At 42.6% G+C, this 14,196-nt stretch overlaps 1 protein-coding gene across 18 annotated transcripts in view; it reads left to right on the top strand.

Moving 5' to 3' along the window:
* LOC144026350 (teneurin-2-like) overlaps positions 1–14,054 on the top strand; it is a 269,697-nt gene extending 255,643 nt beyond the window's left edge. For all 18 annotated transcript variants that reach the window (XM_077532992.1, XM_077532991.1, XM_077532986.1 and 15 more), the window contains 14 exons: positions 356–510; positions 809–910; positions 2,039–2,212; positions 2,303–2,946; positions 3,177–3,352; positions 5,565–5,800; positions 5,885–6,181; positions 6,261–6,818; positions 7,832–8,101; positions 8,255–8,665; positions 10,194–10,304; positions 10,397–10,664; positions 11,560–11,690; positions 11,789–14,054. In XM_077532992.1, the coding sequence (XP_077389118.1) occupies positions 356–510; positions 809–910; positions 2,039–2,212; positions 2,303–2,946; positions 3,177–3,352; positions 5,565–5,800; positions 5,885–6,181; positions 6,261–6,818; positions 7,832–8,101; positions 8,255–8,665; positions 10,194–10,304; positions 10,397–10,664; positions 11,560–11,690; positions 11,789–12,526 (4,271 nt within the window). In that variant the 3' untranslated portion in view covers positions 12,527–14,054. The remainder of the gene's footprint in view (positions 1–355; positions 511–808; positions 911–2,038; positions 2,213–2,302; positions 2,947–3,176; positions 3,353–5,564; positions 5,801–5,884; positions 6,182–6,260; positions 6,819–7,831; positions 8,102–8,254; positions 8,666–10,193; positions 10,305–10,396; positions 10,665–11,559; positions 11,691–11,788) is intronic.
* The last annotated feature ends 142 nt before the right edge of the window (positions 14,055–14,196 follow it).

Genomic DNA, 14,196 nt, shown 5'->3' with positions numbered 1-14,196 from the left:
AAAAAGTTCAGGCTGTGAATCGGGGTGAAAAGTGTATAGTGGGAAAACAGTCAGTGCCTTAAAAAAAAAGCCGCTCGCGGTCTAGAATTTTTCCTTTGGGAACAGCATCAGCTCACTCCCTTCAGTTGATGACTCATCCCAAAACTAACACTTGTCAAAAAGTTCAGCGCCCGCTCCATCACCGAATCACTTTGCTCCTTCTTATCCGATGAGAAATTGTGAGAATCTGCAGTCCGAGCTGCTATCCGTTTTCTGCAGGTAGAAAGGCTGAGCTTTAATTGACTTAAGATGTCTCAGACCGGTGTGAATTATGAGTTATGACTCATCATTCACGGCGGCCGTCTGGCATTTGCAGGTATCGCCGTGGATAAAAATGGCCTCATGTACTTTGTGGACGCCACGATGATCCGGAAGGTGGACCAAAACGGCATCATCTCCACTTTACTGGGAGCCAACGACTTGACTGCCGTGCGACCACTGAGCTGTGACACCAGCATGGACGTGAGCCAGGTGAGGGAGTCGCTCAGACGTGGAGGGTTGATGGCGTGATGGATGATGATCTAACAGCTTTGTGAGTGCTGAGCTATGACAATTGTGTGGACCGCGGCCAGCCGGCGGGTGAGGGACGTTCTGATTTAGGGACCTTTAAAGAGTCCACGGATAAATGACTGGATCAAAAGAGAGTGAGGACTGCACTTACTTTTAAAAAAAAATGAAGAGGAGACCTTGGCATCTTTTCAAATTGTCACTATTAGCATTTACTGCACTGTAGATTATCTGACATTAAACTTCTGTTTCTGCCTGCTAGGTACGCCTGGAGTGGCCCACAGACTTAGCAGTGAATCCTATGGACAACTCTCTCTACGTACTGGAGAACAATGTTATTCTACGTATTACTGAGAACCATCAGGTTGGTACCATAACCACTCTAAAACCCAAGTGGTCAATCCGCAAAAGGGTCTTTGACGGGAAATGTGTTTTCTTTAATTTTGCTATTTATTCTGCAATGGCCGTTATACCGTTTAGCTCAAGAAATATTCTACTGCAGTGGAACCTATAAAGCTCCAACTCTCTGTTGCGATTATAAATAGCAGAGGAGCAGAGGAAGCTAATACTCCTTGCACACTCTCTGACAGTGAGAGTGCCACTGCCACCTACTGTAGTTGGTGTGCAATTACACTTTATTTTAGTACAGCAAAAATAAAAAACATGTTCCCTGGGGTCACATGCTCACCCTGGCATTTGTATTTGAGAAGGACTGCTATAAGGTCAAACCTAATACCGTTTGGAATGCTGCCTGTCTTACTATTTATTCAGCTTCCCAAAGGAAATACCGGAAATAATATGTTGTAGGGTTATAAAACCAGTAATAACTGACCTTTATTAGCTGTATGGGGAATTTTTAAGATTAAGGGCCTTAGTTTCATGCCCAGAACAAATAGATTAAATCCACCGAAATCGCCTTAACATCACATGCGCCACTAGATAGACCTGCTTTTGGCGAGTCTACAATCGATTCTACTTTGTGTCACCAAGTTGCAAGATGCACCAGGGGCACGGCAGCCTTAACGCTCGGCGTTTGTCACCAGGTTAACAACCATGGATATCGAAATAATTAATGAAACACTCAATATTAACTGACAAAAATATTTTAATGAGAAATGACAAAAGCAGAATGTAAAGATAATTCACTTGGCAGATCTTGCCAAATTTTAAAAATACTTAATAAACTCAATAAAAGCTACATTCTACTTTAATTTTGTAAAACAGGCTACCAGTGCATTTTCTTCTTCTCTCCTTCTTATTTCAAAAACCCTTGTTTTGTCCTTTTTTTAATGCAAAAATGAAATGAAATAGCAAACTTAACAAACCAAAGAAAAGGCTAATCATATGACTAGCGTGAGCTCTCCTGAAGTGCACTAGGATGCATGATTGAATTTAGAATGACTGAATATGACCTCAGTGCCTATCAGAGTACTGTACACATGAATTTGATGTATTTCAGCTTGTAAACACGTTTTCATTGTTGTTCTTACAGGTGAGCATCATAGCAGGCCGGCCCATGCACTGCCAGGTACCAGGGATTGACTACAGCCTAAGCAAACTGGCAATCCACGCTGCTCTTGAGAGCGCCACCGCCATTGCCCTGTCCCACACTGGCATCCTCTACATCGCGGAGACCGACGAGAAAAAGATTAACCGAGTTCGACAAGTACGTCATACGCGTTCTTCCTTAAAGTTGGCATTTAAAAATATAAAATCATCGCGACACACGATCTTCCTCCTTGTGCGTTTCTTTTAGGTAAGCACTAATGGAGAAATCTCCCTCTTGGCCGGAGCCGCCTCTGACTGTGACTGCAAGAACGACGTCAACTGCAACTGCTTCTACGGCGACGACGGCTACGCCCCAGATGCCGGCTTGAACTCCCCCACCTCCTTGGCGGTGTCCCCTGACGGGACGCTCTTCATCGCCGACCTCAACAACATACGAATCCGAGCTGTCCGAGCCAATCGGCCCGGCCCCGCCGTCTCGATTCCGGCTTACGGAGCGACCGGCGGGGCCCGCTATGAGGTGGCATCGCCCAGGGAACAGGAGCTGTATGTATTCAACAAAGAGGGGCTGCACATCCAAACGATTAGTCTCGTGACTGGAGAGCCGCTCTTTAACTTCACCTACGCTCCTGATGGCGAACTGGCGAGCCTGGTTGACAACTGCAACAATACTGTCAAAGTAAGGAGGGAAGGCCTGGGCCAGGGAGGCGGAGCCGGCCTGCTCCGACTGGTGCTCCTGCCAGAGAATCAAGTGGTGACCTTGGGACTGGATCCAAGCGGGGGGCTGCGCAGTGTGTCAGCCGTGGGTCAAGAGGTGGCTCTCATGGGCTACAGCGGCAACACGGGCCTGCTCGCCACCAAAGCTGATGAGACTGGATGGACCACCTTTTACCAGTGAGTGTGTGTGTGCGTGTGTGGGCCAGGTGTTGTTTTGATGTGTTTTGTAATCTAATGCACCACATTCACTTGCATCATCGCTTTTGCAGTATTATACCGCCCCCTAGTGGCCGGTTTTAAACCACAGTCAAAAGCTTGCTGTGGTTCTGCATCTAATCTTTTTCTTTTTTTTTTTTCTTTTTTTTTTACAAACTATATTGACCTCCATGAAATGTCTCCCCTCCCAGGTACGACAGCGAGGGCCGCCTGACCAATGTGACGTACCCCACAGGCATGGTCACGAGCCTCCATCGTGAGATTGAACGCTCCATCACCATCGATATCGAGAGCTCCAGCAGAGATGACGACGTGACTGTCATCACCAACCTTTCGTCTGTCGAAGCCTCGTACACTGTGGTTCAAGGTATATGCAAAAAAAAAAAAAAAAAAGAGGCAAAGTGAGCAATAAATGCGAGCCTGACTTGAGAGAGAAAATATTGAATTACATTTGTAATATTCAGCCCGGATCATCCTGTGTGTTTGAATATCATCACAGCGCCAAATTCATTAATAGTCTGCGGTGAATCCTATTCATCCCTTCAAGCTTTGTTACACGCACATAAAGATACAAATAAAACTCTCGGCCAGTTTTCATTATCCCTCAGCTTATTTGGTTTGGCCAAAGCTGAAGAACAAGGAGAGTAATTATCACTCCGCCCTTCTGACCACCGTGAGTACTGTGACAGCAAACAGCGCGCTATAAGGCTTGAAGGCCTCGGGCAGAATACGATTGAGATGTATTCAGTGATCCACCTGCGTTGTGGGAGGACGAGGGTAGAGATGTTCAAGAGCGCCGTAAGTAATTTAAGGTTTCCGCCGCCCTGTGTGGGTTTTCAGTGCAGCTCTCTGGTGACATACACACTTAACCATCTCCCATTCTTCTGCTCTTTCTCGTTCTCTTCATTAACTCGCCTCAGCCCTCAAGGTCTCATTTCTCTCTCTTTCACCCCTCCTCCGTCTCCATTGCTTCTGTTTTATTACCAGCTTGTTCAGGCAGACGGTGCAGAAAAGATTTATCTCAGGGCTGTTGCTGCCAAGTCGGTGGGAAAAAAAAAACATTCACTTGTCTGTTTGAGGCATTGTTAAAATGCGCCTGGAGCTTTATTACAAATTGGTCTTATGGATTACTGTCATTTATGGGGGCGGGGGGGTTTCAAAGGGAGGCACCAGCTGATCCCGCTCACCTTTTCCAAATAAAAACGAACATGCTTCCCCTTTCTGATCCGCCAGATAGTTGTGAGCCCAAAACAATTTGATCTCCCTCTCAGTCACGTCACTGTGATTAAGATGTGTGTTTTCGGTCCTGGGAGAGAGAATTTAAGCTCAACGTTAGACATGAGCTTATCTGATTCCATTCTTGTGTTTGCCACTGATTCATTACACTGTGGTGATAAGGAATGTAGAGAGATGTCAGATTTTGTTCAGAATACTTTGACATCGTTAGAATAGGATCCATTCAGGTTAGTCTTAATAAGTATGTAGCAGGTATGATTTTATCACACAGATGAACATGTTTGTCTATGAAGAATATGAACACTAGGGATGTTCGATACTACTTTTTTTTTTTTTTTTTTAGACTGATACCAGTGCAAGTACTCAACTAAATACTAAATCAATGACAGATTTTTTTTTCTTCTAATATCGACACCTTCTTAAAATAATCGCTTAAGTAATTTTTCTGATTTTTCAAGAAACACAAAAAAATGAACCATTTGCATCATGAGAAGATGATCAAGGCAAAAATTATATTTTTGGAGAAAAAAAAAAAGTGACTTATGACGATATTTTAAGTATAGTTTTCAAGTTTTCCAAAACAAACAAAAAAACACAAGTACAAAAAAAAGCAAACAAAACAATAATACATGCATAAATAAATCCCTCTCTCCACAAAACAATTACCTGAGAAAAATTATAAATAAATAATAAAATAAATAAATAAATAAACATAGAAATCAACAATATGAAATCAGCTGGGTCACCATATTGAAGAAATAATTCCAAGTCAATTCAAAGTTTAAGTTGAACATAAAAAACATTTTCTGGCAGATAATTTTAAAGTAAGGCCTATATTCCAACATACCTACATATCCCGACATAGCATTTTCGTTCAAATTGCATGAAATTAATGACAATTTTCTATTCTTCTAATTACTCATTTGTAGTTCCTAATCATAAAACGGCCTTACTCAGTCATCTCTAATGAATACGATGAAAATCATATTTATTGTAAATGGGCATTGCAGTGGATTAAAATTGACAAGTAAGGACAGATGGACAAAAAAAAGCAGACATAGCTAACATACATAGATAACTACAAAAGCAAAGAAAAGAATACCTTAGTGTGTGCATTTGTGCAAGTGTGTGTCTGTTATTGCAATTATGGCATTGTGGAAAAAAAATGCTGAAGTTGAATAGGTCTCTTCTTATAACAATGAATTAATGCTGATACTTTTGTTTATCTGAAAGGGATATTCAGAACTATATCCCTTGCTGTGTCATATCCTTCACTGGACTCACTGTATTATTATCTGTCAATCATTTTTAACATTAGTACCTTTTTTTTTTTCTCTCTAAAGACCAAGTCAGGAACAACTACCAGATGTGCAACAATGGCACCCTGAGAGTGATGTACGCCAATGGAATGGGCATAAGTTTTCACACGGAGCCCCACATCCTGGCAGGCTATGTCAGCCCTACGATCGGTCGCAGGAATATAACACTTCCAACAGACAACGGCCTGAACTCCATTGAATGGCGTCTTCGTAAGGAGCAGACCAAAGGGAAAATTACCGTGTTTGGCAGGAAGCTAAGAGTGAGTTTATCAGACCGACATAAACCTTTTTTTTTTCCAAGATATTCAAGTGAATAATCTTTGTAAATGTGTACTTTTCTCCAGGCACATGGTCGCAACCTCCTCTCCATTGACTTTGACCGTAACACGCGCACGGAGAAGATTTACGATGACCATCGCAAGTTTACACTGCGCATCATGTACGACGCTCAGGGCCGGCCCGCTATGTGGTTGCCTAGCAGCAGCCTGGCAGTGGTCAACGTGTCCTACTCATCCACCGGTCAGCTCGTTGGCCTGCAGAGGGGCAGCATGAGCGAGAGGACGGAGTTCGATCCTCACGGACGCATCCTGTCTCGCTCTTTTGTGGACGGGAAAATTTGGAGTTATAGTTACCTTGATAAAGTAAGTGCAATTATTATTACATTAGTGAATACATCCAACTAACTAACAATGTTTGAATTCTTGAATTCTCTCTTTCCAGTCCATGGTGCTGTTGCTCCAGAGTCAAAAGCAGTACATCTTTGAGTTTGATACCTCTAACCGGGTCACGGCCGTCACCATGCCAAGCGTCGCCCGCCACACCATGTTCACGCACGTGTCCATCGGATACATCCGCAACACTTACAACCCGCCGGAGAGCAACGCCTCCATCATCCACGACTTCAGTGAAGACGGCAGGCCTCAGGCCGTGCACTACCTGGGCACCGGCCGCCGCGTCCTCTACAAGTACGGCAAGCTGGCCAAGTTGTCCGAGATCGTGTACGACAGCACCGCCGTCACCTTCGGCTACGATGAGACCGCCGGCGTGCTGAAGATGGTCAATCTGCAGAGCGGCGGCTTCTCTTGTACCATCCGTTATCGGAAAATGGGCCCGCTCATCGACAAGCAGATTTATCGCTTCAGCGAGGAGGGGATGGTCAACGCCAGGTTCGACTACACCTACCACGACAACAGCTTCCGAATTGCAAGCATGAAGCCAGTCATCAGCGAAACGCCGCTGCCTGTCGACCTCTACAGATATGATGAAATATCTGGCAAGGTGCGCTGTCTTTAGCCATTACTGGAATATGTAGACTGATTTTTAAAGTGGAAGTCAACCTTAAACATTTCTTGACAATAATTTGTTATATGTGACCCCACTAGTCTATACATGACATTCTGATGAACTCATTTGCGCCCAAAAACGTATAATTACGTTCTATTTTAAATGTTTGGTGTCCCAAAGACGTAGTTTTACGTTGTTGTTGGTTTGTTTTTGTTTTTTTTTGTTTTTTATGCTAGCGCATACAGAAGGCTTTGACTTAGCAAATGATTGAAGCAATGGTAGTTATTACAAAAACGGCCAGCAGGTGGCAGCAGAGTATAAGAGATCAAGGGCCATGTGGCAAACAAGCAGATTTGTGAATAATGATGGAACCTAGCTATATTCTAATGCTAATTACTGGAGAACTGAAACAGATAGAAAAAGAAGAGACTCTAATCTTTGTTTTGGTAGGTTCCATGTTTTTATATCAATAGAACACAATATTATGTGGGCCTTCCAAAATCAGTCAAAATCCAGTAAAATAGCCGGGAGCAAAGGGGGTTGCTCCAGTGAAAATGGCCGGGAGTGAATGAGTTAATATTACATTTGTGGAATATGAGTTATAAAGCAAAATGTATCCACATCTTAGGGGGCGAGCATTTGCCACTTGCTGTCGACTAAAGATGACATCACAGTTGCTAAGGGTTCAGGCAACGACCAATCACAGCTTACCTGTCTTCTGATGCTGCACTGTGATTGGTTGTTACGTGACAACTGAGCAACTGTGATGTCATCTTCAGTCGACAGCAAGTAGCAAAATGGCCGCCCCCAGAGATGGATAAAAACGGCTGGATTTTGCTGCTTAACTCATATTCAACTAACGCAATATTAACCAGAATGCCATATTTAGACTAGTGGGGCTGCATAGAACATATTACTGTCAAAAATAAAAAATAAAAAAATGGGTCGACTTCCACTTAAGTTCCAGTATGTAAGACTTACACATTCTGCAAAACTTTCTGTCCTAGGTGGAGCACTTTGGAAAGTTTGGGGTCATTTACTACGACATCAATCAGATTATCACCACAGCTGTTATGACGTTGAGTAAGCATTTCGACACCCACGGACGCATCAAGGAGGTCCAGTATGAGATCTTCCGCTCCCTCATGTACTGGATGACGGTGCAGTACGACAGCATGGGACGGGTTGTAAAGAGGGAGCTGAAAATCGGGCCCTATGCCAACACCACTCAATATCGCTATGATTATGATGGAGACGGACAGCTCACCGGGGTCAAGGTGAATAATCCATGTGGAAGAGTTCATATCGTGTCGATTTATTGTCATGTGTTATCACACACTGGGCTGGCGATGCGCTGTTATATGTTCATTTGGAACTCGCATTAGACTCTGGCCTTTGCGTTATCTTTTTTTCTTTTTTTTCTTTTTCAGGTGAACGACTGGTCAACATGGCGTTACAGCTACGACCTGAACGGCAACCTTCATCTGCTGAACCCCGGCAACAGCGCTCGGATCATGCCGCTGCGCTATGACCTCCGTGATCGCATCACACGGCTGGGAGACGTCCAGTACCGCTTGGACGAGGATGGTTACCTCAGCCAGCGCGGTTCTGACATGTTTGACTATAATTCAAAGGGCCAGCTGCTGAGGGCCTACAATCGGGGCCCTGGCGGCTGGAGTGTTGTTTATCACTACGACGGGTTGGGACGTAGGGTCTCGACAAGGAACAGCCTTGGACAGCACCTTCAGTTTTTCTATGCTGACCTCAACCACCCAACTAGGGTGACGCATATTTTTAACCACTCGAGCTCAGAAATCTCCTCACTCTACTATGACCTTCAGGTAGGTATATTTATTAAAGTCACACATTGGTACAACTCGCACCTACAGTTAAGATATTGACATGCACAAAGGATAATAGAATAGGAATCCCTGTTGAATCCCCTTTCCAACAATACCTTTTTTTTTGTGAAGATTGACCCAGTAGTTCCTTAGAGATAAGGGTTCAAAGGAAGATGGCCACGCCCATTTTTGAAGAAAATGTCTACATTTGGTGGGCCGTAGCTCCCAAACCCCTCCTCCAATTGACCTAAAATTTGAGATTTATTGTTGTCAGATCACAATCAACAAGTGCACCAAGTTTCATTCAAATCAAAATCTGCCTGGTTAAAAAACTGAAATTTGTGTCTAGGTGATTTGGTATGGAACAACCCAATAGCAACAAGCAATAAGACTAAAACCTTGAGTCATAACAATTTAATAATAATTTGTTAATTTTGATAATTTGTTTAAAAAGCCAGTTGTTTACTGTGAAATGGTAAAGCATCCAGTGCTCGGATCCAGTGCTCCAAATTGTTGACCTTGTTCCAAGGTGATGGTGACATCATGAATAGCAGATAGGTGGATTAAGTGATGCAGTCATCATGATTAGCCTACCATTGAGGTTTATGGGGTCAATATTATGGCTATGGAGGACCAAAACTGCCAAAATTCAAAATAAATAAACGACTAAATAAAGAAATGACTAAAAGTGAACATACAAATGAATATAAAAATATAATTCGAAAATTATAATTATTATTATTAATTATTTTTTTATTAATTATTTTTGTTTATATAATTTTCGATTGTTTATTTTTTTAATATTCATTTTTATATTCACTTTTAGTCATTTATTTATTTATTTAGTCATTTATTTATTTTGAATTTTGGCAGTTTTGGTCCTCCATATATGGTCCAATCAAGACTTAGCAATGTTATACTCTGGAAAAAAATGAAGTTAACTGACTACATGGATATATTTTAATGAGCATATTTTGAATGCTTCATTTTCATTTCATTTTCATTTCAATTGCATTCATTTTGAATGTGTACATGGCACATGAGATATCTTAACACAGTCCATTGACCACCAGGGAGTTCAAATCTTAACCCCCGAGCTGTGCTTGACTAACAAAGTGGTCCATTATTATGAGCTGTATTAGACAAACAAGATGCTTTATATTTTAGTTGCACTCCATACAGAGTTAGACCACACACATGCAGGCATGCAAGGAGTGATGAGGAGCACAAAAAATGCTGCGCCCGTGAGTTGTGTGTACCCATAGACTGAGCTTTAAAAAATAAAAAATAAAAAAAAACTATTCTAATATACCGGCATTTTAAAATGCGGTGCATACAGAATGTTGTTCTTGCTGCATATCAGAAGGTGTGACCTTTGTTTTGGGCAAGGCTACTGTATTTTAATATCCGCATGTATGAATATCTTAGCATGAAAATCGGAGCAAAGCAATGTGGAAGCAAATTCACTTAAAATGTACTCTTTTTTTTTTTTTTTTTTTTTTTTTTTTTTTTTTTTTTTTTTGTTCAGGGCCACGTGTTTGCCATGGAAGTAAGCAGTGGAGAGGAATACTACATCGCATCTGACAACACCGGCACACCGTTGGCTGTTTTTAGCAGCAATGGACAAATGATCAAACAGGTAATGCAAATGCAAAGTTTGTACCATTACTTTTTTTTAATCAGTTTTCTGAGAGCTGTCATAACAAACAAGCCCCTTCTCTACTCACTCAGGTGCAATACACAGCATATGGCGAGGTTTACCTGGATTCCAACCCGGAGTTCCAGCTGGTGGTGGGATTTCATGGTGGTCTGTACGATGCCCTGACCAAGCTGGTCCACTTCACCCAGCGTGACTACGATGTCTTGGCTGGCCGCTGGACTTCACCTGACTACAGCATCTGGCCCAAGATCGGGAAAGACCCCGCTCCATTTAACCTGTACATGTTCAAGAACAACAATCCCCTCAGTGACATGTTAGACGTGAAGAATTATGTCACAGGTAAGAAGGAATCCAGCATAGCATACTTTATACTAGTCACACGATTTTCATTTTTAACTAATTAACTCATTCACTTCCAGCCTTTTTCACTGAAGCAACCCTGTTACCTGTTTTACTGGATTTGGACTGATTTTTGCAACGGCCACAGAATATTGTGTTCTACTGCTGTAAAAACACAAAAGAAAGTTTAGAGTCTCTTCTTTCATCAGGAAAAAAAAAAGTATATTTGTATCTGTTTCCGTTTTGCAGCAATTAGCATTAGAATATAGCTAAGTTTCATCATTATTCACGAGTTGCTTATTGCAACGTGGGCCTGGTTGATCTCTTATACTCTGCTGCCACCTGATGGCCGAATTTTGTAATAACTACCATTGCTCTTAAGCGACCTCTTCAGGTCAGAGGCTGCATCAAAGCCTCAAACCCTGCTCTAGTATAAAAAAAACAACCACAACAAAAAAAAACGTATAAATACGTCTTTGGGAGCAAATGAGTTAATCACACAATTTTCCATAATTAATCGTGATTAATCACATTTTTCTACTTCTGCTTCTATGTTTTTGTCTGCAAAGCTTGTAACAAATTATACTTAATAAAATCTTGGAATTAATGTAAAATCAAGTAGCATCAAAGACTGATTGTTCTAATAGCTTTCTTTGACCCTTGAATAGAATACCTGTCCTGTAAAATACAACTTCTCATAGACACAATCCTCAGAACTTCTCGCTTCCAGGAATTAGTTCTGCTCACGAGCGTCACACTCCAGCACCCTGTATTAGCTACAAAAGAAAACAATCTATTTCTTCTGAAATCATTTCAAAATCAAATCAAATCAATGGCTACCCTGTGTAAATTTGCCATTCCGACATGTCATTTCAATTTTTATCTGATGCTGTAGATGTGAAGAGCTGGCTGGTGATGTTTGGCTTCCAGCTTAGTAACATAATCCCAGGCTTCCCTCGACACTCGCTCTACTTTGTGGAGCCGCCGTACGAGCTGCAGGCTACCCAGCACTGTGAGAATGGACAGGTACAAAAATGAGAAAACTGCGCTTATATATAATAAGTATGTCCGTCATTGATTCGGTTTTTCCTCACAATCTATCTCTTCTTGTTGGGACCGTGTAGCTCATCACGGGCGTGCAGCAGGCGGCGGAGCGTCACAACCAGGCGTTCATGGCTCTTGAGGGCCGCCTTCTCAACAAGGAACGGCGCAGACGAAAGGAAAAGCCCGGCCACTGGTTCGGCACCAGCACCCCCATCGTAGGACGAGGAGTGATGCTGGCCCTCAAAGAGGGCCGGGTGGTCGCCGGCGCCTCGTCTTTAGCCAGCGACGACAGCCGCAAAGTGGCCCTTGTGCTGAACGGCGCCCAGTACCTGGAAGGCACCCACTACACGCAGGAAGGGAAGGACTGCCACTACTTTGTGAAAATCGGCTCGGCCGACAGCGACCTGCTGGCCTTGGGGCTCACCAACGGCCGCAAGTCGCTGGAGAGCGGCATCAACGTGACGGTCAGCGGGCGGTCCAGGAGAGGCGTGACGGTGGAGTTCGCCGTGCCGTCGTTCGTCCTCAGCGTCCGCTACGGGCTTTCGGCGGACGTGGTGGACGAGGAGAAGGTAAGACTGTTGGAGTTGGCTCGCCAGAGGGCCTTGGCGGGAGCCTGGGCCAAAGAACAGCAGCGGGCCAGAGACGGAAAAGGAGGCAGTCGCCTCTGGACTGAGGGGGAGCGACAACAGCTGCTAACGTCGGGCAGAGTACAAGGCTACGACGGCTACTATGTACTTCCTGTGGAGCAGTATCCAGAACTGGCTGACAGCAGCAACAATATTCAGTTCCTTCGACAGAATGAGATGGGCAGGAGGTAACAGCCCACCGGGCATCTGCCCCACTCCCCCCGAAAGCCCCTTTTTTTCCCTCCCCAGCCTCCTCAACCCTTTTTCTCTGGAGATTTCGTCAACAGACGGGGTTACTCATGGAACGCTGCAGGGACTTTTGAAAAGAATGACACAACATTATTAATTTTACTGCCACAGGCAAAAAAAACACACAAAAAATCTAGAGTAACCTTTCTTTTAAGAAAAAAAAAAAAACACTGAATAAGTGAGAAGGCACTACTGATTAAATAAGAAGATTCCCCTTTTTAAAAAAGATGATTGCTATTTTCGCCCATATTTTTTGGGTCACACTGAGACGCTGAACGCAAAAGGACAAAAAGTGAAGAGCGCGTCGGTGTGTTGCCATGACGACAACACACCAAAGGAGGACAGTGGAGACAGACGAGGCAAAAGTTCAGTTTGTCCAGCACTACCAGTCGTCACCTTGTCTCAGGCCTCCCATTCGTCCATCACTGAATGAAGCGAGCGACAACACGAGCCGAAGGCCGCCATCAACTGCTCGGAACGGACCTGAAAGTACACCATAAAAAGCATAACAAAAATTAAAAAAAACAAAAAAACAACACAAAAAAGATGGCGATATTTGTGGACAGTGGCACTACACAAGCATTGTTTATTTCAAAGCGGGAGAAGTAACATGTTATTACATATGTGTCCAATTACACTCAATTTCAGGATGTTGCGTATTGATGCTGTAGATGCTGTAGTTTTGTACGTTTCAGTCGCAGTAGGATCGTGAGACGTTCACCGAGGCACTTCTGTACAGAACCCACCGCTCACAGAGTCCACAAAACATGCTAAGTTTGTATTTATTTTTCATGTTTATTTATTTATTCTTAGTACTATATGACAATCATGAATGAGTCAGTCAGTTCAATTCAGAATGATTTTTAATGTATGAATTCATTTTGTTTTGTAAATTATGTATTAAATGTTCATTTTGTTTTTTGTATTATTTTAGATTGCTACCAGGGCAAATAATAGTCACTCTCTAAAAAAAATAATTTATGTAATAAAGTGTTTAAAAATGGTTTATACTCTAAATAAAGTCTTTAAAACTGTGAAAATGATTTTTCAAGCTATATTTCAATGTACAGTGTATAGATCTACCTTTATGCAGCACAGTAGAATATTGTTCAGAATATCGAGTTTTATATTTCTAAGAAGAAGTGGCTTGTAATGTGCAAAATCTTTGGCTGGTATTACTACTCTAGAGTTTTGTGGCACTCTAATATTGCATATCTACAGCATCGGTCTGCAGTTTTGATGTTTGTTTGTTTGTTTTCTTTATTTCTTTGTTTTTTTGGAAACAGCCGGATTTCCGACCTAGATCCCAACAGCAGTAGCAGTAATGGATCCTCCTCACTGTGAAGAGACTCGTGATGGATGTCAAATTGTACCAAATCAGTATTATCAAAGGATAACACGTACGCTCACTAAAACGAGACTCTTCTGGGAACTTATGAATAAAACATGATTGTTTATTTCAACCCAACAATGTCTAGTTCACTTTCATCTCAAAGTACACAGTAAATATTCATGCTTTCCCCACTTTTCAGGCTAATTTCAGCAGTCGACATACTTTCAAAAGCAAGTTACGTTTTAAAGCAGTCACAGCTGATACTACCAGACAGTTCGAC

This window comes from Festucalex cinctus, chromosome 9 (assembly GCF_051991245.1).
Source record: "Festucalex cinctus isolate MCC-2025b chromosome 9, RoL_Fcin_1.0, whole genome shotgun sequence".
Classification (NCBI taxonomy): Eukaryota; Metazoa; Chordata; class Actinopteri; order Syngnathiformes; family Syngnathidae; genus Festucalex; species Festucalex cinctus.
This window is presented reverse-complemented; position numbering and strand designations above follow the sequence as displayed.